At 36.2% G+C, this 25,733-nt stretch overlaps 1 protein-coding gene across 2 annotated transcripts in view; it reads left to right on the top strand.

Annotated features, from left to right (window-relative positions):
- Positions 1-18: 18 nt before the first annotated feature.
- Positions 19-25,733, top strand: part of LOC106153143 (formin-like protein 2) — a 53,619-nt gene continuing 27,904 nt past the window's right edge. The window contains exons 1-7 of one of the 2 annotated variants that reach the window (XM_087012881.1): positions 19-410; positions 10,736-10,819; positions 12,628-12,717; positions 14,403-14,429; positions 18,047-18,126; positions 22,187-22,270; positions 22,624-22,846. In XM_087012881.1, coding sequence (XP_086869007.1) covers positions 285-410; positions 10,736-10,819; positions 12,628-12,717; positions 14,403-14,429; positions 18,047-18,126; positions 22,187-22,270; positions 22,624-22,846 — 714 coding nt within the window. In that variant the 5' untranslated portion in view covers positions 19-284. The remainder of the gene's footprint in view (positions 411-10,735; positions 10,820-12,627; positions 12,718-14,402; positions 14,430-18,046; positions 18,127-22,186; positions 22,271-22,623; positions 22,847-25,733) is intronic. The other variant, XM_087012882.1, reaches the window with a different exon arrangement.

Here is a 25,733-nt window from a genome sequence, read left to right as displayed (position 1 = left end):
CACGGCAAATCTCGCGAGATTTCTTATGACTCAACCTTCTAGGTCAAATCTTGAGTGGGAAGAGAAAACGACTGCTAAGAGTTTCCGATTGTGAGGCTAAAATGATGTAGACAAAAACGCCCTAATGAAGCGGCAAGGAAAAACAGGCGACCCTAAAAACCCAGGACTTAGATCAACCAAGGAATTTACAAGCCACGAGAGCTGAGAGCGCGTCTTAGGATCTTATCTTGCATCTGAGTCGGCTCGAACCAAGATTCAAAGTGACTGAAATAGTGGTTTTCAAGATGGGGAACGGGGAAAGCACACCCGCTCGCCCGAACCATCACACGGATTTACGTGCGCAAACAATGCCAATACGACTCCCCATGCCAGAGCCCGTGGAACTCGAGCGGCGTTTCACAAAAGTATTGGTAAGTTAAATGTGATCTGTGTGTAACATACATTTTAATGCAACTTGTAAGTCGTGAATCTCCCTTTCCTTATAAATTTCCCAAAAGCCGCAAAGGGGAAGTATGACCCAGATTTCATTGTAAATTGCACCAGGGTTGAGGGCAGAAAACAAACAGGGCGGAACTCATAAATAAGCGCCTTATCTTTAAGTTTAAGTGTTCAACTGGCTTCGTAATGTCACTTGTTTTGTTGACACTGATTGTACTTATATAGTGTAGATGGCATTGTCGATCAAGAACTTTGGACATTGCTTGTTTGCCCAACTGTGACAGATTTTCGATTTCTGGAGATGATAAAATGTAAATTATTAAAGAGGTGCGAATTTGATGTTCAAACCAAATATCTACCACTATTGCTGATATGAACAGGGTGAGGGAATCTGTTTTTGTTCCTGGTCTGGGCTTGTTTGACAGGTCTCCTCTACCATCCTCCCTCCTCTCTCTCTCTCTCTCTTATGCAAATGGTATTAAAGACTGCTCTCCATGCATAACTACCAAGCAGAGGAAAATAATCTGGACTACACCCTGAATATTCCTCTAGAAAGTCCAGGTGACCCTTCTCTTCAATGACATCCTTTGCCTATTGTTAATAGGCCTTTCATGTTAATATATCATATTACCCAGTCGACTAAATCCTATTACAAATACCCCAACAGACAAACTGCATATAGGCTTCTGTTAATGGGAAGCATTGTATGCGGCTTAAAGGGTGATGTTAAAAGGTAACATCCAAGGACAATTTTAACTTGTATGAAGATCCTGTCAAATAGGACGGGTCACACTTAAGAACTTGACACCAAATAATTTAGTCCCAAGTCCTTTGACCTGAGATAAGGCAGTAGACTAGTGGTACAATTAAATGAGGTATTGGACCACTTTTATGAGAATTAAGGACCTGTAATATGATATAAAATGGAATGGATACCTTTTATAGCTATTCAATCAATAATTAAATTTTAACTGGACTACTGCAGATATGTGTGTGTGTTTTCATTTTTGTTTTATTTTTTGTCTGATGAGTCTAATGTTTATACACATGGTAAATCTCTAGTGATCACTGACACTGAATTTGACCACTACTGGACATTCCCCAGTCTGACTAAGACTGCTACTATGTGTTGACATAACAAAGACATTGCACCCCCATAGTACAGCTGGACAAGTGATAGCTCCACACAGTACAGACCGATATTGCCATGATTTATTATGCTAATTAGTGAACTACCTTTTGCCAAAGCATTTAAAATATTAAGCCAAGTCTTAGTAAATGATATATGATATGCACAACTTTTTACAGAATGATTCTTTGTTGTTTTTCTCAAACAAAATCGTGTGAAATGACTTTTTTTCTGTGCTTTAGATTGAAGTTTACACATGTGACGCAAATTTCCTTGTTGAAAAGTGGCGCCTGTCATTTAGAGCCTACTGTTTAAATTTTTTGTGAGACAAAAAAAACTTTCTATCTCGGATTCTCCTGACAACAACTAGGAAGAAGACTTGTACCACTGGTGGAGATCAGTGTGACCTTGTTTTGCTTACTCAGTATAGCAAAATGTCCTTCCTGTCCTTTTCTATATAAATATCAATTACAGTTCTTAATAAAGCCGGACACTCGGTTAAGATCATAAGGAGTGTTTAACATATGAGTAAGAGCAAAAACAGGAACATCACTGGTCATAAAGTCTGAGATGCACTGATAAAAACATTAATTTGTCAAGGATTTGTTTACAAATGCAGACTTTTTTTTTTAATGATGATAGATGGGTGCATGCGACCTTGAGAACTTTCTTTTACAAGGCCATACTTGAATTTGAAGTGAAGGCAATTTTTTTTTAGTTAATGCAATGTTTTTTTTAAAATTTTTTTTATTATTAAAAAGCTTATTTGCTGTTACTATAAGCATTGTAAGAGATTGTATTTGAGTCCCAGTGTAACAATAGCTTTGTTGGTTGAATTTTATGGGGTGCAATAAATACCTCCTCATAGGCATAAGTCAAATTTGGAAGCACCCCAGCACCCCGAATATCACACTGCTGATCATGACTCTCTTCCACCCAGTATATATATATATATATATATATATATATATATATATATATATATATATATATATATATATATATATATATATATGCCTGCTGCCACCGTGACCTCAAATAGAAAGATGTCCGTTATTGTTGATTGCTTTACCTCATGTAGGAATTAGCTTGTAAACCCCATTGTGTATCCAGGTTTATTGGTTTGGTGCTATTGGAATTGTTTGCCATGAATTTAGACTTAAAAACATCCCCCCCCCCTCAAAAAATAATAATGAAATAAATGAAAAAATATGATTTTAAAAGTGGTATAAAAGATGAAAAAGGTAAATTCATTTATTTGGAATAAAAGACATATTTTCCGGGTCAGTTATGCAAGAAGAGGAAGGAGACTAATCCATTAAAATATTTAGACAAAGGATAAAAAGCACATAAATTACTTATTTGATTTATCAACCTTACAGAGTTAAATTGCACAGAACAAGCCAAAGACCACAAACTTTTCTTCAATATTTAGGTCACCTATGCCAGAACTGGTGTCTTTCCAGTTTAATCTTGATAAAGTCGTGTAATATTGTGGTATCGGTATCGTTTTCTGGCTTGATTTATGTTTTGTTTTGAAAGGTGAGGCAGACGTGTCAAATATGAATGCCAAGATATGGATAGAATCTATAATAAATGGAAATAACTTTTATGCTTTAGAAACCAGTTTGTTGTATATATATGACACAGGCCTAAGAATCTATTTCATGAATATTTTCTTTAACCAGAACAAGGATTTGAGAAAGAATAAGCTTGAAAAGCTTGCAAATCACAAAAATTACAGATCAATGCATATCATTTCTAATTATAGAATTTTAAAAATAAGTTCTAAATAACTGTCTAGTCACTTTCACCTTCATGTTTACCTGTGCATTACACAGAAAGAAATATGGATATCAGGTACTTTTATTTGAGGGGTTTTTATCATTTATAAGTTCTACATTTGGAAAGATTAGACAAGGGGCTTTGCAGGATATGTCTACAGACAAAGGAAATACGACTTTGAAATATGTTCAAATGTGGCCTGTATACCTTTAAATTGATTTATTGTTATACACCATTACATTGCATTACAAATTACATTACATTACAAATTACATTACATTACATTACATTACATTACATTACATTACATTGCATTACAAATTACATTACATTACATTACATTACAAATTACATTACATTACATTACATTACAAATTACATTACATTACATTACATTACATTGCATTGCATTACAAATTACATTACATTACATTACATTACAAATTACATTACATTACATTACATTACATTGCATTGCATTACAAATTACATTACATAACTGTCAAGTTTGTACATTTTAATCTGATATACATGGTGCAAACATATACTAGTTTTATGTATGAATTTATCTAAACTAATTCATAACCCAGCACATCTAATAACATGGGTGTGTAATATTGTTAGTTCCTTATGCTACATTATCATGTTGAATATTCCAATATGTATCAAGTGGCCGGATAACTTATAAGATATGGGTGTTTAATAAATAGGCATGTGCAGCCTTATAGCATGTGCTATATGCTGTATATTGATTTGAGCTTTATTGCTGGTGCTTTGACAAAGAGAATTTGTCTGCTACCAAGCAATGTTTATCTCAAAACCAGTGCTTCAATATTGAATAAATTATTTATTTCAATCACTGTTCCTTGTACATTCATTGTAATTGGTATTTTTAAGCGTCAAGATCCCCTACAAAATGATGATTATATAATATTTACCATATATGAACAATTTAATATATGAATCTAGATGAAATGGAATTAATAAATTGTTTACAGAGATGAAAAAAATGCAAATTACTTATGAATTCAATTATTTATAAGTAATGCTTATAAATTAAGAAGGAAAAAAATTGTACAGGAGCTGTCATTTGCATTTACTTTGGCTAGAGTGTGACATTTCTTTTGACCTTATGTCATGTGCACTCTCCCCCTCTGTCTGTCTGTCTATCTGTCTGCCTGTCTAAACACAATTTATTTGATTTGTGATATTCAAAAATAACATGATGTTAGACTGCATTCAGGTTCACACATTGTACTAGTTAGGTCGGTACAAGTCTTTGGGGGATTTTCACTAAGTGCAATCATTGAAATCAGCTCAGTTGTCTGACACACCTCCTCGAGCAGCTAGGTAATTAACTTTCCAGCGCTGATTAAGCTGTCCCACTGATTGCACTTTAGCAAGAATCTCCTGCAGAGTTGGACCGACCTTGCTAGAACAATGTGTGCATCTGAATGCACCCTAAGAGAAGGAAAATGCAGTATTGTTCAACTGTTGTACTGCAGGTACCAGAGTATCATGACCATAGATACAGTTTGACGCCCCAAGAGACCCAAACTTGCACCGAATTAAGGGACCGTTCATATGAAAAATCTATTTTCTAAAAATCTATTTTCTATTCGCGGTATCTTGTGATCACTCCGAGCACAGCCGAGAATTAATAACAGCTTTGGAAGTAACTGGGTCGCGCTGCCAGTAATTACGCTGCGGGGTATTCAGGGCACAGACCGTGATCACAAGATACTGCGAATAGAAAATAGATTTTTAGAAAATAGATTTTTCATATGAACGGTCCCTAATCCTGTGCTGTTTTATGCATCTTCCACCTCTCCCAGCTGTCTTGATGTACAAAGTGCTTGAGCCATATTACGTAGATGATGATGCACTGGCATGACATTGTCGTGTGTCACAGATGGCGCAGAACCTGCAGGGCGTGATTATTATTATGCAAGGTTCTAATTCTGTGTATCACTTGAACAGCTAGTTTGTGTTAATGTTGTGTAATGTTCAGGGGTGAAGATTAAGCAGTTGCCAATGAAAAAAGGCCTCCCCCCTTCTGCCTTGCTTCCAATCACAAAATACCTGGGAATAGGCTAGGAATTGATTTCAATATTGAAAGAGTTAAGACAAACATTTTAGTCTGAAGGCTATGATCCAAGTCTGAAGATAAATCAAATGGTTACCCTCTCTCTCTCTCTCTCTCTCTCTCTCTGCAGGCATGCATATGTGTGTGTGGACAGAATTAGCCTACTCTTGGTGGCACAAAGTGTAAGCAGCTATATGTTTTCCTTCTTGTTATGGGGGTATATTGATCTTTAAACTGCTTTGTATGCAAAACTCATGATCTGTCTGGGACGCTAGGTCCCCTGTGACAACAGAAGTGATACTCGTCTATTGTTCTCCTTGGCAAGAAGGTTAGAAATGATAAGACAATTAATGTCCTTTGGGTTTTCATTTTGTAATGGCTTATATCTCATTAATCTACGTGTTATTCAATATCATCCAGCAGTTGGCAATGGACACTGAATTTTTTTTTTTTTTTTTGTATTTATTTTATCCCAGGATAATTGTTAATTAGCTTTTTGTTCTTCTGTTGAGTTATATGCATTGATAAGACAAAATGGTTCTCTGTATTGGTTGGAGTTGGCTTTAACTGCCCCCATCCATGTCAGACAACAGATGCAGATGGTTCATCTGTGTCAGTGATCATAGAAGTAGGGCACGAAGTATGGGCGATATGATCTTCGTTCTCAACTGGGTGATGCTAGTACAAAACTGTGTGTATGTACTAGTACTAGTAGTCTGCTTGCGGGTTTCTCTCTGCTGTGTTCTGTTTCACAAAAGAATTTTCTTAAAAATACAGAAAATTAACATAAACTTTAAGACCAAAAATTTGGGTCTGAACTGTCATACTGTAGATGGTACAGAAGTAGTCCCATATTAAAGCAGAATATTGTGCCTGTTATATCACAAGAAATGAATGTCTGCTGTTTGAGACCCATGGATACTTTCTTCATACACAATGACATGCATGCATGTGCGCAAAAATATGCACGTATGGATGCATACAGGCACACTGGCATGCATGAAGATGGACTCAAACAGATGCATGCATACACACACAAACATGCGTACACACAAATCCATACAATACAATGTACAGAATGACAATTGTAAAAACTTGCATTGTGGTGGTTCATCAGTGGGCGTCCATGAGGACAATCTGGTCTTCCTTTGAGCTGATGATTTTGGTTCTTTGTGTGCACAGCTGCTATGGCACCTCCGTGTCCGAAAAGTTTTTCCTGTGGGCAGGGGTTGGTGACCACTGCAAAGAGCTTGCGTAAGTGAGTCACTGACACACACACACACACACACACACACACACGTGGACAAATTCAAGGCCATACTCGTGTTCATCTGCTGACAGACTGCCATTGATTATGTGTCAGTTAAATCTCGGAGGCAATATTTCTTAATGGGATCAACACCCCTGCGTATGTGTGAATCACATTCTCATGCCATAGCCATCTTGACTGTAACATAAAAGGGATCATTAGAGTCCATTGTGATTTATAGATTTATCAGGTCATATAGTTTGAATTTGATTTACCAGGACTTATGGCTGTTTAAAGCGTGTGGACAGGGTAAAATGATGGTATATTTGAAATTGTAAGTGTCTACCTTGACCTGATAATAAGGAGAGTTGATTGCATTTCCTCATGCAGAAGAGACCTCAGTATGTCCTGCTTCATAACAAAAGTTAATGTACCAAAACTGGTGGTTTATTATCAGGTTTTGCATCCTTTGCAAGCAACTTTGTATGATTGGTTACCGTGACACTTGTAAATATATTCTGTTGTATTGTTTAATATAAAAAAATTGAAATTTAGCAGACTGAATCGTCTCATATTTTCTCGTCAGATTGTGTAGCCTTGAGCCATTCTGTCACACGTCTTACATTAGCCAGACAGACAATGTCCCCGAAGTGGGACTGTCACATGTATCACAAGATGTCTGACAGGCTTTACCTTGAGGTTAATTGATGAGGTATGTTTTATATGTAAAGGTCTTGTAGGTGCTTTACATGCATTTTATGGAGATATATGGGATTTGCTTGTTCAAGCTGACGTAAGTGACCCCTGTGAGAAATCTCTTTGAAGGCTATTGGTGACCCTTCAGTATGGAATGCCAGTAACATATTTTGTTTTTGTCACATATTTCTCTTTCTTTCTGCCTTCCTTTCCACTTAATTAAATCTGCCTCTGCTTTCTTCTTTCTGTCTGTAATTCAATTTATAATTTGTGCTCTTTCTCTCCAAACTACCCCTTTGTCTTTATCACCTGCCCCCCCCCCCCCCTCTCTCTCTCTCTCTCTCTCTCTCTCTCTCTCTCTCTCTCAGTTCACGACTTCTTTAAAATAACTAACAAACACTTGGTCTTATTATCGAAAAATAATAATTTGAGCAGGTTAAGAACTATTCACCGCAATTGACAGGTTGTCTGCAGGAGTTAAAAACCCACTTTTATACAGTATCAAATCTCCCCACTCTCAGTTAAGAAAATCATTGTGGTTTCATTGATTTTGGACAGTTTGGACAGAAGGCATTTCCTGTGTTAAAATCGAGCACAGAGACTGAGAAAGATGGCCGGAGGGCAGTATGGTGCTTGACCACATCATTAAGTTAGTCATTCTGGGGAAACAAGGCTGTTTTGTTCTCAGAAAAACGTAAACCCAAACAATATAGAGTAGAAGGAGGTCCTGTAGAGTTCAGGCGTGCAATGGAGACACTTTTTGACAAAACAAAGTGTTAGTTCTGCGTAGATTAAAGAAAAAATGCCCCTATTTTAAACATGGCAAGGTAATTATTTTACCACCTTTTATTATTCAAATTCAATTCAAGCTACTTAAAATTACATACATAGTCCAGTATTTTAACTGGAATTTCATATATGTTGAAGGAATAGAATAATAGATAGGAGAGGGTCGACAGAAAGTAGGTGAGAGGTGGAAGTGGAAAGGGGGGGGGGGTCAGGACATTGTGAATAAATATATTTATAATACAATGTGAATAAATATATTAAATGGAGTTACAGTATTAGACAAATTGTTGAATAAAAAAAAAAGAGAGAGAGAGAGAAGTACTAGTGCCTGGATTCACATTGCCTACAACCCACTTAAGAACAATATATGTGCACCCATTCTTCTCATAGTCTTAATTTTCCAAGGTATATATTAATCCTATGCTGGGCTATGTGTGTACTCAGGTATGAGGTGGCTGTGGGCAATATTTATCTCCAGCTGTTTGTCTATTTGTCTGTCTTGTGCCAGACAGTATGCTTTGATCATCAGGGAAGTCTTCTTTAGCTCTAGGTGTTTAGAGGAAGGCGGAGATAGATTAGAGATCGGTGTTAACTCAGCGGGTTTTAGCTTTTAGTCATTTTTCTTTTAGAACCAGGGTCTGGTTTTGACAAAAGCACTTTAGTCCCAGAAATTTGCCTTACGTTAGAGACTAAAACTTCTGTATACTTTTATTGAAGATATTTATCAGTAGTTGTCCACTTTTGAAAATAAAATTGCTCATATTTGACAGTGACAGAAATCATTTTTCTGATGGGTAGTTTTATATTTGAGCAGAATGAGTAGGAGTTGTAATAATAATAATAATGATAATATTAATAATAATATTCTATACTAGTATTTAATTAGACTTCAGTTTTATCTTGTTCAAGAAACGGCATATTTTTGCTCTTTGGTAAAAGTTTGTCTACACCAATTTGGTGAAACAAACTTTGGACACTAATTATTTATGACTAGAAATAGTTTGCCTGAGGTCAGTGAGCGGACAAAATGGTTCAAAAAGGGGTGAAAAGGTGCTGGGGTGGTCCTGGTATAATATGGTCAGTTTTGGCCATTGTATGATATCTGGTAGTCTGCCCTGTGTCCACTACTAGTATTTTAGTTTGTGCAGAAGCCTCTGGATTGTTTGGACACTTTAGGACCTTGAAATATAGAACTGGGAATGAGTGTTTTTTTTTTTAAAGATTTGAGTTAGATTGTGATCATAAGATTCAGTCATTGCCAAGAAAAGATTGGTTCCATACGATTTGGTTAAGATAAGCAATGATTCAAGTTCTGAGGTGATGAGAAATGGGGAGTCAATTATGATATATAAATAAATTATAAAACTTGAACATAATACAGTATAATTTACATTGCTTTGAAATTAACCCAGCTAAGCATGTTGTGGAGCCTTTTGACTCATTTCACTTACTGTACTAACTCACAAAAAACTATACTATTGTCAAAGTTCTCCCACACCCCCCACCCCACCCCGATTCAGCCATTACCCATAAACTTTTGCTTCGTAAAATGAGATGAAAGAATAATTTTGTACATACTAAAGCTTTAGTCAGTCTTTACTGTACATTTTCTCTACCCGCTCACTGTGATAGAAGTTGTACTCTTAACCTTCCCTCCTCTGAGGTGAGAATGCCTATCATACTGGTACACAAGACCTCCACTTCAGTCTTGTTTGAACAAGTGCTGGTGGCAAAAACTGATGGCAAAGATTACTCTGTGGCTGCAACACATACTGCATACAGAACACTGCTTGAATAATATTTAAGATGTTTTACCCAAGTTTTTTTTTTTTTTTTTTTTTTTTTTCAGTGAGAATAGACTGTATGGCAATAGCAGGCTTATTTCTCTCAGTTTACTAGTAATTGTCTGACAAAAAAAATATGTATTGACTGAGTAACTGATTTATGTTTTACATGCTCGTGTGTGTGTGTGTGTGTGTGTGTGTGTGTGTGTGTGTGTGTGTGTGTGTGTGTGTGTGTGCAAAATATGACTGACACTGGAAATAGGCATCGCTTCGTGTACATTTTACCCCATAAGAACTTAGAAGTGCTCCCATTCTGTATTAATTACTAGTACGCGTATGGGAAAATGACCTGTGAAATATGCTGGGAATTGCTCAGTTCATGACTTGTTTTGTTATTGCTATGATAGAGAAGTGATGCAGTATGTGATGATATGCTTATAATGCCAAGTTTGCTTTTGTATTTCCATTTCTAGGGAGGGGGGGGGGGATGCACAGGTGTTTAAGTGCCGACCTGGTATAAGGACTATCAATAATAATAATAATGATAATAATAACAGTAATAATGATTATAATAATAATAATATTAAATAATGAAAATTTTATATGGTTAATCTTTTTCCTGTTGTGCGATAAACAAAGATAATATACATGAATCTCCATCTTATCTCTGCATTAGATCAATGGTGGTTGTTTGTAATTTATTAATTTAACATATGTCTATTTGTCAAATGGTAGATATTTATAATTCATTAATCTCATATATGTTTCTCTGTTCTCAGGCGTCCATGGATCTGCCTCCAGACAAAGCCAAAGTTCTGAAGAGCTATGATGATGAGAAGAAATGGGACCTTATCTGTGATCAGGTGACTAGCCGCTGCTGATGCGTTGTGTTGTGGTGTGTTGTGTTGTGTTGTGTTGTGTTTAATGTATTTAGGCTAAGGAGTTGTGTGTGTTTGTGTGTGTGAGAGAGGAGAGAAAGAGAAAGAGACAGTGTTTGGTCATGTTTTTTGTATGCACGTGTGTGTGTGTGTATATATATGTCTTATTGAGTACTAGATTAAATACTTTTAATTTTCGCTCTTGGCTGATTGACAGACTTTATGTCCTGAAGGGCCAGAAGATCCAAAAATATTTTAGGTACAAACTGAATTATGTTCTTTCCCTGTTAGTAACTTTCAGTGAAGTGTAGACTTGATAAACACACATGGCAGTAATAAAAGTGGAGGTGTGATTAGTGGTGAATGTATTTTTTTTTTCTGCCAGGTCGGTTCTGTAGAATTTGTGACCCAGGTTCTTCCTCATTGAGACTAATGACTTCTTTCCTGTATTTAACTTGATAGGCTCTCTGGATCTGAATGGTGCAGTATGTGTAGTTTGTAATCCTGAATTTTTATGCTCAGTTATTCTGCAGTATTTGGTTAATTTTTGTCAAAAAATTGGGCAAGCCTTTTTTCTGAAAATTTTAATGGTTAAGATGCCTACCAATGTGTCTTGTCAAAAGAAAAGACAAAATATTTGCCCTTCCCCACCCCGTCTTTTTTTAAAAATTATATACTTTTTAAATAAATAATTAAATGACCATATTAATTTACAATATACTATCCACTGAATACCAAGAAAGAAAGAGGAAATGGTTTTTCAAAATGGACTAATACATTAACTTTTTAATAATGCACTCAGCAGTCAATCATATTGATATATGACTAATGTAAATGCATTAAATTGGACAAAGAGCTGACCAGGTTGACCATCTGATCTGCCAGTCTGGCCAGATGCTGCCTTGTCAGATGACTAGTTAATGACCAAATGAACATGTCGGAGGCACAGGCTGGTGATTAATGGATCTCATTTTCCTGATGATTGTTCTCATAATTTGTTCTCATGGCTCATTAGATAGTATACCAGCTAGTGTTATCTTTTGTGCTAAAGACTTTTTAAATGATTTTTTATCTGAATAAGCTATATTGCTGATCAATTTATATGTTAATGATGTTATGATCAGTTGAATGTCTCTTAGATGCTGTATTTCTTTTGTTTTCTCATAGTGCAGGGGTTTTCTCATTAATCCACAGTGGGACAGGAGTTTTTTAAAAATGTCAAGTGTGTGTATGTGTGTGCGTGTGTGTATGTGCACTTATATATATGTCACAGTAAACTCCTTCAAAAACTGGCATATATTTGAGTAATTGTAGAATACACACAGGCATACACACAATTTTCATCATATCTTTATAATAGAAATATCACACATATTGATCAGGTGTTAACCCCCTGAGTTCACCTCCCTGACTTTCAGAGTTTACTGGTAACCGACCTCCATTATCTGCCATTCAAATTCCCAGTAAACTGTAAAACTCAGGGTGTTGTTGTGTTCTTGTGAATAATGGCTGCATTTGCAACCAAAGTTATTCCTCAGATTAACAGATCTGCAGATCAAATATGGCCGGCTCACTTAAAAGCTTGCCAGGTATTCCCTGCAATTAGTCTATTCAGTGTCTACTAGGGGATTATGCAGTAAGCTTTCAAGTGAGTCAGCCATATTTGATCTGTTAGTCCACAAGAACAACTGGTTCTGAATGCAAACAGTTAGGGTGATTTTCATAAATTTCCAAATTTGCAGATGATTTGTTCTGAATGCACTCAATGACCTTGATTTTCCATGAATTTCCAGGAGCGTGTCCATGCCAAACAGCCTCCCAAATACTACCTGGACATTCTGAGGACCTATCTGGATCCTTCCTCGGCCTCCAGGAGTTCACGGGTAGGTGTTGCCTAGAATTTTAACTACTCTGAAGTTCCAAATAATTCTGCTGTCCAAATATTTGCATTGTATGAAATTTTTTGGAAAAATGAATAATCCTACCGTGGGAAGAAGACGCGTCTGTGAGGAAAAAAACCAGGAAAAAAACTAATCTTACTGTTTGGAACTTGAGAGTACATTGCAATTCCTTTGCCATCTTGGAACATGGGGACCATTTCACAAAAATTAAGCTTTAATTCAATTGCTGATTTAAAGTTCTTTTGTGAAAACGAAACCCCGTCTTGCTTCTCAAGTTGATACCTTAGTGCTAGTAGTCTTGTTGTGTATTTGTCAGTGCTTGAAAATTGATATGTGTGACAGGTTTAGAAAAATTATACAAACTAGAACTGGATGTTCAAAGCAGGTAGGTTGCTTCACATTTGAAGGTGTTTTTAAGATTTGTTTTCAATGAAGGATGAAGATTGAGGTGGTGTAAAAAATCACGTGTCAGGTTCAATTACTTCAGTTTGTTGTTTTGATCAAGAAGAAAGAATAATAGATAAAAACTGCACAACAAAAATTTTAGGTGATTCAGTTGTGTATGTTGTGTGTCAGTGTGATTATAATGATACCCAGAACAATAAAATGGAAATCATAAAGTGAAAGGAAAATGGTGTTGGAGGAAAGAGAGAGTAGTGCGTCATTCCATCTATAGATCTTATATTTCCCATGACACTCTTTATCCCACCAAAAAAAAAAAAAAAAAAAAACAGTAAGAAATTAAATACTTCCTCTCTTTTAAAGGGAGAGAGAGGGGTGTTCAGCTGTATTTCTTCAACCATAAAAGATGATCCTACCACCAGGGGAATTTTTGGTGTCAAAAGTTACTGAAGCAGTCAGAAAGAAAATTGGTTTAATCATTTCAGAGATAGATAACAAATTGTAGGTCTGAAGTGTAAGAATGCCACCTTCACTTGTAGAGTTTAAATGTTTTTCATGCTTTTTTTTTTTTTTTTTTTTTTGCGCCTGAAGGTGCTAGCCATAATAACTCTTGTTGTAAAGAACATGCATGGATTTTTTGCCAATCTGTGAAGAATTACACTAATCTGAGCATGAGACAGAGCAAAGATTTGATCCATAGGTCATGTAGTTATTAGTAAATGGATATTATCCCTGAATTTGCCCCTAAGTTACATCCATTTATAACTCAGTCCTAGTTTACTTATCTGGGGTAGCGCTAGCAGTTTTTTTTGCTTAGCCAAATCACCACATTTTTGTCAATTTCTTATCAAAATGGTTAGAATTTGGCTAAAACAAGTCAAATCAGGCCTTTTTTCTTTAGCCAATTTAAGTCAGTTTTAGCATTTGGCTAAATTGGCGAGTGTTAGTGCTACCCCAGCTTATATAGGTTAAATTTTTTAGTTGGCTGTCAGATTTTTTTCAGCTTTAAAATTTAATTTCAAGAATTCAGATTATATAACCAGATTTTTTTGCAGAAACAAAAGTGCATGCTAAGCGTAACCTTTCTTATTTGTTTGTTTGTTTAATTATTTGTTTATTTCCACACTCCTCACTCACCCACTCGCACTTATTCTTCTATTGAAGGGTTTTACAATACAATAAGCTATATCTAGTATGTAGTTCATAAAAAAAAAGCTGTGTTGTCAGTCTCACTAATTCACCTATCCTTTCCTTCACATCATTAGTTGACAGCCTGGATTTGTAACAATGAGGTGAGCTTTTGCTGTTGTCACATGATAGTCACCTGACAGTCACATGACTTGATGTTGTACATTGTGTAAAAATATGTAAACTGATATGCTTTCATAGGATTCCCTGTAGCAGTAATTTTCAAATAATTTTTAAACCTTATTTTAAGCCAAATAGTTGTCTAGTGCCTTCGAATCATTAGAACTTATAGTGATAATGATAAAAATAATAAACATCTTTATTTTAAATTTTGTGGATCGTTGTTTTATACATGCTTTGAATACATAAGGATATATACATGTTCACTCTCTGTGTATCTGTAATGTTGTGTGAACTGTAATGTGTATTGTTATGTATTGTTATATTGCACATAACATTGCAAATGTATGTACAATACCTCTATAACATATGTAGAGAATAATGTTATATGTTATGGACATTCTTTGTGTACCATTGCCGTCACTGTTACCTGTCCTTAACCTGTTATGTACTGTTTTGCTTGTCTGTATTGTTACTGTATTGTATACTGTTCTGTTATGTGACCGTTGAATGCAAGTGCCCCCCCCCCCCTCCCACGCCCCTCTCTTTCTGTCCTTCTTCTTGTCTGTTTATATGTATGCATTTATGTATATTTATCTGTGACACAGCAATGCACTCTCAGTGTTACCCTAATCTCAGTGTTACTAGCTACCACTAGTGTGGCTCATTTCTTAAAAAATATACACTCTTCAAAAATATACACTCTGCAAAATATTACAATACTTAATCTCTGGTGACCTTTGGTGGTAGCAAGGTCATTGGATGATCCTATTAAGAATGAACAGCCATATACATGTAGCTTCCATTGTACTACTGTGACTGTATTATGAGGTTTTGATAAACTATTTTGATCGTTTTGATGATAGTCCGACATGACATTCCCCTCTTTGTACATGAGTATAAAATATAGCTCTCAAGCTCACAAGGATACTTGCATTTTTAGAAAAAATGACAGCTTATTGTACCACCAGCGTAGGCGCTGGCGGTACACATGGTTTTAGTCCCGACCCGTATGTTCCGCCGGCTCCTGCGGCTCCGCCAGCTCCGCCGGCTCCTGCGGCTCCTGCGGCTCCGCCGCCAAGTCACCGTTACCGCTTCTCCTCCTAGACGGTAATGGCCTCCATACCCATCTCTTGGATTTAGGTCACCTATAATCTCAACTCGTTCCACGTAAAATTTGGGCTTTGTCGGTAATGGGGTCTAGGTGTGGCACTCATTGCAATGCACCCTTGTCCAAAAATGGCAAAATTAAATGCTAATTATCTCCCCTACGGAAGGAATTATGGGAAAAATTTCTACAGACAGCTTTCCAAAAGTCATATGTGTAGATTTCAAATATGCCCTTGGATTTGACCTTTGACCTTTATTTCAAGGTCAAATGGGCCAAAATTTTCAAAAAAACAAAATTTTTGCTGAAAAAAAAATTATTTGCGGTCTTATTCAGACACCACACAGACTTAACTAATAATATTAATGGAAAGTGTTACCCTTCAGGTCATCTTTCATCTCCGTGAATTTGGGGTCAATCGGTGCATTTTCACGGAATTAGCGGCCATAAGATATCGAAACTGAAAACTGTCTCTAAATCGGGAACCGTTAATGCCAGACACCCATTCTTTTTTGCATTTTGTAGAGCATGTAAAGCCCAACACTGGAGGTGGTCTCCGTTTTTTTGTATTCCATACGGTTTTCGAGTTACGCTGTATCAAAAAGTACATATTGGTGGTGAAAGCAAAATGTGCAGTACGGTAATGGATAATAAATTTTGAACTCCGGAAAAATAAAACATAAGGCTTGGCAAAGCAGACAACTTGTGGTCAAAAATGACATTATTTCATCAAATTTGAACATCTGGAACTTCAGAGCACCTCCCATTTCAAGAATTTTGACCAAAATGACCTTTTCATTATTTTGATTAATTTTTTCTGTAGGAAATTTATGGCACATTATGGTAACTCCAAAATTATAACATTTAGTCCCTTATATCTCCAAAACTGGCAGAGATAGGTCCATAGTTACTATTGAAGTTGAATAGGAAGACATATACTGGCAATCTAAATGTGACCTTAAAATTGACCTTTGACCTACTTTTCACCATGAACTGAACTTTGCAAATTTTGCTTCCCTTTTATCTCCAAAACTAGCAGAGATAGGTCCATAGTCTCTATTGAAGTTGAATAGGAAGTCATATACTGGCAATCTACATGTGACCTTAAAATTGACCTTTGACCTACTTTTCACCATGAACTGAACTTTGCAAAATTTGATTCCCTTTTATCTCCAAAACTGGCAGAGATAGGTCCATAGTCTCTATTGAAGTTGAATAGGAAGACATATACTGGCAATCTAAAAGTGACCTTAAAATTGACCTTTGACCTACTTTTCACCATGAACTGAACTTTGCATATTTTGCTTCCCCTTTATCTCCAAAACTGGCAGAGATAGGTCCATAGTTACTATTGAACGTGAATAGGAAGTCATATACTGGCAATCTAAGTGTGACCTTGAAATTGACCTTTGACCTACTTATTATCATGAACTGAACTCTGCTAATTTCTTTCTCTTTTAACTCCAAACCTGGCAGAGATAGGCCCATAGTTACTATTGAAGTTGAATAGGAAGTCATATACTGGCAATTTACTGTGACCTTGGAATTGACCTTTGACCTACCTTACGATGAACTTAACTTTGATTGTACCATTTTTAGTAATATATATATTTTTTGCATATTTTGAAAATTCTTGTTGATTGCATTTTTACAGCTTGTCAAGCACAAGACTGGTGGCTGTGTTCCTTATTTTGTATATGTGGGGGTCTATACGAATGCTCTTGCTCCAGCTGGTGGTACAATATTCGGAGGCGGTATCGCCTCTCTGATCCTCTAGTTTCACCGTTGATTTGTTTAATTAATTAATTTGTTTATTAATTTATAATAAATACATTATTTATTTATGTGTTAACAGTTTGTTTGAACTATATGGATGTAGACAAAACCTTTGGGAGAGTTGGCTTTGAACCTGCATGTAAAACCCACATTTTTCATAACATGAACTAGTATCATATAACTTGCATGCTGAAATGGGAAAACATAAGAACTGTGACTTGTTACTTGCATGAATCAGGAGAATTTTTTGTCAATTCTCTAATGAATGTACTTGATAGTATATTGAAATAGTGTCAGTTGTTTTTATAGAGACCTGTTAATTGAATAAGAAATTTGAACAATGCAGTTTGAAAATCAAAAAAAAAAAAAAAAACTTGATAGAGATTACTTCCATACAGCGTAAATGGGTTTGCATTCATGATAAAGGCAGCAGGATTGGTTTTTGTTAATGAAACAAATTTAAACAATAAATAAGAGGAGGAAATGAAGCGTAACAAAAGGAATTTACTTCTTTTTAACAATTTTGTATGAAATTACTTAGATGTCATCAAATCAAGATAAAGAATGATGCTCTGAATGAATTTCTTCTTTTAGAAAATTCCAATGATTTCCAATAGCAGTATCAGTTTCAGTCCAAAAGCAGTTACTATTAATGGATGATGATTAAGATATGCTTTTACCATTTTATATTTATTGGACTGTTTTTATTTATTTTAGAAGCGTAAAATGCTTGGTGACGCCACCTCAACGCAGGTCCTCCGAGATTTGGAGATTTCACTAAGAACCAATCACATAGAGTAAGTATACTTTTATTGTCTTTATGGGTGTGTTCACAATGAAAGTATTGTACTAGGTAGTTCGACCCAACTCTGCAGGGACGTTGATTAATGCAGTCAGATGAAAACATAACAGGTCTCCTGTTGGGGTTATTTAGAATATACAAAAAAGCTGGTGAAGCTCTGTGAGTTTATTGAAAACGAGAGGAGGTATGTTAATCTGATAGTAGTCAGCAAGAGTCCCCTCAGAGTTAATTTAGTATTCAGCAAGAGTCTCCTCAGAGTTAATTCGAACTACGTAGTGTGAGGGTCTCATTGTGAATGTACCCTATGAGTTCACAACTGAAATGATATATAATGGCACTATAAGAGCGCATTCTCAACGAATTAAGCCAGGCTTTACAAAGCCGGTGACCTAAAAATGGCGGACGTACATGAAAGAAAAACCGCCTAATCTTTTAATAGTCTCTCCGCCTCTCACACGCCTCCCCACACGTCGTCCCTGCGGGGTACAGTAGGCCTAATTAAATCTCGGCTCCGAACATTAATATTTCCGTGAATATATCTGGTGATATTATCTCCGTAGATAGTCGATTCATTGCTGCTCTACAGGCCAAATTATTCCTTTTTCGTCTCTGTTTTCAAAGATAATAGAACAGAAGAGCTTTTTTCCTTCGATCGCCTTCAGCCGCCATGCTTTCTTCACCACGAGTTTAACTGATGAGCATGCGCACTTAATATTTCTCAGGTAGCTTCCGCATGGCGAACGGAGACGCGATTTAATTACTGTACCCCGCAGGGATGACGTGTGGGGAGGCAGAGAGACTATTAAAAGATTAGGCGGTTTTTCTTTCATGTACGTCCGCCATTTTTAGGACACCGGCTTTGTAAAGCCTGGCTTAATTCATTGAGAATCCGCTCTAAGTTTCTTGTTTGACTATATAATGATACCTTTGTCCTTTATTTCTTGACTGTTGTCATAAAATGAATATTTTGTCTTCATTCTTGTGACTATAAATGTACACAATGTCTTCATTAAGTCATTCGGCTTTCTTTTGACTGTACAAAATTGTTTTTGTAAATTTATGCACTCTGTCATGAAGATTTTTTGTCTTAATTAGTAGTAATAAATTGAGCCAAGTGACCAATATTTTTATCTTGGTGAATTTGGGGAAGTTTTCCACAATATATAAATTATATAAAGCATCTCCACCCTGTTAAAGGCACTGTAACCACTGCCATTTAAATCACAGGCTGTATATTGTGGACATAAATTTGGGATGTACAAATTTATTGAGGAATGACTGCGTCTTTGTAAATCTCATTACCTAACACATCTGTCCACTGTCTCTGCATCTGATTGTTCTTCAGCCATCCTAAAGCTGGGAGGTAGTACAAAGGAAAATCACAGCTGACATTTTAAGACACAGTACCAATCCATTTGTGACAGCCTAACATAGTTCAGTTTTAGCTCACTGTATCATGTATTTAAAATGGTCAACTGAAAATGAAATATTTATCTTTTAAACTATAGTTTTATTCTATTTGACCCAAGGATAATCATTAACAGGACAATTTAATGAAATATTGTCCCTGTTTTTATAAGAAAAAAAGACATGCCTGGCTAATTATTTATCCTACCAATATTGAACATTTAAGTGGACTCCTGTGGATATATCTTGAACTGAAAAAGACCAAAATTTGATCTATTTAAAAGTTTAGACTAATTTTCGGGAGAAAGAACTATAGGGAAACCACTCCCAGAATGTGATTTTCAATCATCATCAGAACCTGACATAGTATAAAGCATTTTTCAGTTATTCGGGTATTCAGGAATAGATCCCTAAAATGAAGGAAAGAAGAAAAGAGTAAGCAATATATATATATATATATATATATATATATAGAAAGGCTCCTTATGATAAGAAATCAAATACAAAGCCTACTGCTAAGTCAGTGTGTCATAGCTGATCTGTAAATGCGCCCACAGGTGGTAGGTAGTGTTGTGTACTGGGTTTACCTGAGTTCACACAGTGGCATGTGTTGATGTCTTCCGGGGATGACACAGTGGTTGTTATGATGACATGATAGTCACGTCAGGGCTTACAAATAAATAAATGAAATAATTAAATGGAAATAATAAAAAGAAATAAATAAAATTAATGAAATAATAAATTAATGACTGTAGGAAAGTAACTGAAATAAATCTTTAGAGATTAAGACAGAAGTACAGACAGATTGATATAAAAGAATTTCCAATACATTTATAGAAATTATAATTTTAAAAAAATGAGGAAGATGAAAAAAATGTATATTTTAAGCAGGTGGAAAAGTTTGCAATTTAGAAGTTTCGCTTCCTGTGCCTTTTTCTTGATTCATTCTCAAGAGTTTTTTTTTTTATTCGGTGGTTTTCTTGAATATCATTAGAGCACAAGGAACTTCAAAGAAATTACACTTTAACTGAGTGCATAATGCCTTTGTGATGAATTTACCATCTTTCAACTTTATTTCAAGAAGAAATATCATCCAGTACACTTCCTGATGCTATTTTCCCATCCTCTGTAAGCTAATTATAAAAGCATTGCAGTCTTATCAAATGAGATTTTTTTAAATTAGTAAAATGTAAGTCCTCTTACAACACTGGGTGAATATTAACTGCATATGTGAAGGTCACGCGAGGCTGAGGAAGAAAAAAAAAACTAGTGTGTTGCGGAAATCTCATGGAGCAAGACATGGGATTCCTGCTGACTCATAACAAGCCACATTATTCTTCCCCCAGAGTCCTTGGATTGTTGTCAAGGGGCGCATTCACAACCAAAGTTGATCCGAGGACTAACGGATCTGGGGTCAAATATACTACGTAATCCCCATGGGGGATCTCCTCAGTGTCTGTTAGGTGATTATGCAGCAAGTTTTCAAGTGGCCACATTTGATCCAGGGATTAGTTAGACCATGGACATGGATCAGCTTGTTTTGAATGCACCCAAATTTGTGTTGACTTGAAATCTACTTCCCCTATACATCTCTATATAGGTCACGGGTTGACTTGTAAGCGTATGAAATAATGACATTTTCACATTTTGAGTGGATGTTAAGTTCTTTCTTGTGGGTTTTTAAAATTTCATGGCTTCTGTCATTTTCATCAGAAGCTCTGTATGTTCAGTGTTGGCTGCTTTCAATTCCAGCCCCCCCCCCCCTTCACAAGCACACATTTTCAGTACCTACTCTTTCTCTCTCTCTCTCTCTCTCTCTCTCTCTCTCTCATGCACAGAAACACACACACACACAGTCCATTGCTGTCAAGTCAAATAAAAGGAGGCAGGCAGAGAGCACTTTGTAGGTCAGAGAAATTTAGAAATGTGCTGATATTCTACAGGACTGAATTCAACCCATACCTTTGAAGTTAAGCAATGACATATTATGTTTGATAGTTAAGCACTTTTTTAACAATCATCACCATATATAGCATACTTATAAAAAGCAACATATTAATTACCACATTTTTTTCTTTTGTTTTATTGTTCTTGTAAACTTTTAAAAGAGTCCATTGAAAAGATTTGAAAGAAAAAAATTGTAACAGGAATAAGTTTAGGAAAAAAAGAAGAGAAAGAAAAAGAATTGCTGTGATACTTTGAGATGTAAAAATCTCAAATGTCTACACAGAGATGGAGACCACTACTGTACGGTAGTTGTTCTCATGTTTAGAACTCCCTTTTTCCAAAACCTTTCATTGTTCCCATGAAATCCTGTGGCCTAATCTGTAGACAGTCTTTAATCTCAGTTTCCTAATTAAAACTTAAAAATTAAAGACCTAGAACTTTAAATTTATCATTGTAAAAGGAAGATTTTAAAGACAAATTTTTGGAGGACTTAAAATGGTCGGGTCATGATCAAGACCCTTTTATGGAGGATTGAAACAGATGGTTTGATCTAACGGAGTGCCCCTCCTGGGGCGAGAGGAGTGATCCCACCTTGCCGGTTTAATGGCTCTAGAAACAATTTACCTCTTTATCATTTCATTTCCATTGTGCCTTGTGATGTATTTACATCTATTAGTACCTTTTACATTTTGCCATTTCAGATGGGTGAGAGAGTTCCTGGGGGAGGATAATAAAGGGCTGGACGTTCTGGTGGACTATTTGTCTTATACACAGCTTATGATGAGGTATAGATAAGTGTAAAACAGTTGTTACTTATGCCAATGAGATATTGTTTTCATTGGCGTCAGTTTCTTTTAAGGGCAATGTTTCTTAAAAAATCGGTTTAAATGTAACATAAAACACACAATGAGGAAAGTTACCATGGTGGTCAAAAGCTTTCTGAGGTTCAGCTCAAGTTAGTGTAGAAATTAAGAAGTTTAAACTTATAACATAATCACAAGACTACACATGAAAAAGAAAATACATAATGAAATTTTAAATATGTAAGTATTTTCAGTAGATTCTTAGATCATGAATTGGCTAGAAAGATTATTTTAGCAAAATTTTCTGATCCAAGCACTTTTTTGCAATATTACAGGAGAGAACAGCTGATGCACAATTCCACACTGGACGACAGCGAAATCAGCAGCAGCTTCCAGCGAAACACGGGTCGCACCATGAGTGCACGCCAACAGAATAACAAATACAAAAGTCCGCGCAGGAGTCGTAGCCTGGCACCATCATCAAAGTTGAACATGGGGGAGGCGCGTGACGACGTGCACGTGTGCATCATGTGCATGCGCGCCATTATGAATCACCAGGTGAGCAGTGTTGACATTTTTACCGATTCTCGGTGGATTTCTGACTTTTTGGGAGTCAAAAATATCATTGACCTAGGTGTCCCCCTTTGCCCCATGTCATATTTTCTGACTTATTCACTAAATGGCTTCCCTGGTTGAGGTTGTTGTGAAGTTGAATGTCTAATCCAGAAAATGGATGAAAGATATAAAATGCATAATAGACTTTTACATTCTCATTATGTTATAGAATTATGATGAAGTATTTGTTAGAATTTTTTTAAATAGATGGATTAAATTTTGGGCAAAGTTTGCTCTATGTCAGAAAGTATTTTATGTATTTGTGGGTGTGAACAGCTTAGGCCACACTTTTTTATTGTACCACCAGCGTTAGCGCTGGCGGTACACATGGTTTCGGTCTCGTCCGGATCGTTCCGCCGGCTCCGCCGGCTCCGCCGGACGGCTACCGTTACCGCTTCTCCTCCTAGACGGTAAGGCCCCCCATACCCATCTCATGGATTTAGGTCACCTATAATCTCAACTCGTTCCACGTAAAATTTGGGCTTTGTCGGTATTGGGGTCTGGGTGTGGCACTCATTGCAATGCACCCTTGTCCAAAAATGGCAAAATTAAATGCTAATTATCTACCCTACGGAAGGAGTTACGGGAAAATTTTCTACAGACGGCTTTCCAAAAGTCATATGTGTAGATTTCAAATATACCCTCGGATTTGACCTTTGACCTTTACTTCAAGGTCAAATGGGCCAAAATTTTCAAAAAAATGAAATTTTTTACGAAAAAAAAATTTTTTGCCCTGTTATTCAGACACCACACAGACTTAACCAATAATATTATTGGAAAGTGTTACCCTTCAGGTCATCTTTCATCTCCGTGAATTTGGGGTCAATCGGTGCATTTTCACAGGAGTAGCGGCCATAAGATACCGAAACTGAAAACTGTCTCTAATTCGGGAACCGTTAATGCTAGAGACCCATTCTTTTTTGCATTTTGTAGAGCATGTAAAGCCCAACACTGGAGGTGGTCTCGGTTTTTTTGTATTCCATACGGTTTTCGAGTTACGCTGTATCAAAAAGTACATATTGGTGGTGAAAGGAAAATGTACGGAAGCCCACTGGTGCCATATGTAGAAAAAAAAATTATCTCGAAATTTCGAGATACTATTTTGAAATTTGAACAAAAAAATTTACCACCAGCGTTAGCGCTGGCGGTACTCATGGTTTCGGTCCCGTCCGGTCCGTTCCGCCGGCTCCGCCGCCATGTTACCGTTACCGCTTCTCCTCCTAGACGGTAAGGGCCCCCGTACCCATCTCATGGATTTAGGTCACCTATAATCTCAACTCGTTCCACGTAAAATTTGGGCTTTGTCGGTATTGGGGTCTGGGTGTGGCACTCATTGCAATGCACCCTTGTCTAAAAATGGCAAAATTAAATGCTAATTATCTACCCTACAGAAGGAGTTACGGGAAAAATTTCTATAGACGGCTTTCCAAAAGTCATATGTGTAGATTTCAAATATACCCTTGGATTTGACCTTTGACCTTTACTTCAAGGTCAAATGGGTCAAAATTTTCAAAAAAATGAAATTTTTTACGAAAAAAAATTTTTTTGCCCTGTTATTCAGACGCCACACAGACTTAACCAATAATATTATTGGAAAGTGTTACCCTTCAGGTCATCTTTCATCTCCGTGAATTTGGGGTCAATCGGTGCATTTTCACAGGAGTAGCGGCCATAAGATACCGAAACTGAAAACTGTCTCTAATTCGGGAACCGTTAATGCTAGAGACCCATTCTTTTTTGCATTTTGTAGAGCATGTAAAGCCCAACACTGGAGGTGGTCTCGGTTTTTTTGTATTCCATACGGTTTTCGAGTTACGCTGTATCAGAAAGTACATATTGGTGGTGAAAGGAAAATGTACGGAAGCCGACTGGTGCCATATGTAGAAAAAAAAATTATCTCGAAATTTCGAGATACTATTTTGAAATTTGAACAAAAAAAATTTTTATCTCGAAATTTCGAGATAGCATTTTGAAATTTGAACAAAAAAAAAATTATCTCGAAATTTCGAGATAGCATTTTGATATTTGAGCAAAAAAATTTATCTCGAAATTTCGAGATAGTATTTTGAAATTTGAACAAAAAAAATGCTATCTCGAAATTTCGAGATAATTTTTTTTTTCAACATATGGCACCAGTCGGCTTCCGTAAAAATGTGCAGTACGGTAATGGATAATAAATTTTGAACTCCGGAAAAATAAAACATAATGCTTGGCAAAGCAGACAACTTGTGGTCAAAAATGACATTATTTTATCAAATTTAAACTTCTGCAACTTCAGAGAACCTCCCATTTCAAGAACTTTGACCAAAATGACCTTTTCTTTATTTTAATTAATTTTTTCTGTAGGAAATTTATGGCACATTATGGTAACTCCAAAATTATAACATTTAGTCCCTTATATCTCCAAAACTGGCAGAGATAGGTCCATAGTTACTATTGAAGTTGAATAGGAAGTCATATACTGGCAATCTTACTGTGACCTTGACATTGACCTTTGACCTACTTTTCACCATGAACTGAACTTTGCAAATTTTGCTTCCCTTTTATCTCCAAAACTGGCAGAGATAGGTCCATAGTTACTATTGAAGTTGAATAGGAAGTCATATACTGGCAATCTTACTGTGACCTTGAAATTGACCTTTGACCTACTTATCACCATGAACTGAACTTTGCAAATTTTGCTTCCCTTTTATCTCCAAAACTGGCAGAGATAGGTCCATAGTTACTATTGAACTTGAATAGGAAGTCATATACTGGCAATTTTACTGTGACCTTGAAATTGACCTTTGACCTACTTTTCACCTTGAACTGAACTTTGCAAAATTTGCTT

Source organism: Lingula anatina, chromosome 5 (assembly GCF_051362555.1).
Source record: "Lingula anatina isolate TDL-2025a chromosome 5, LinAna3.0, whole genome shotgun sequence".
Lineage (NCBI taxonomy): Eukaryota > Metazoa > Brachiopoda > Lingulata > Lingulida > Lingulidae > Lingula > Lingula anatina.
Note: the sequence above shows the minus strand (reverse complement) of the source record. Positions and strands in the feature narration are given on the sequence as shown.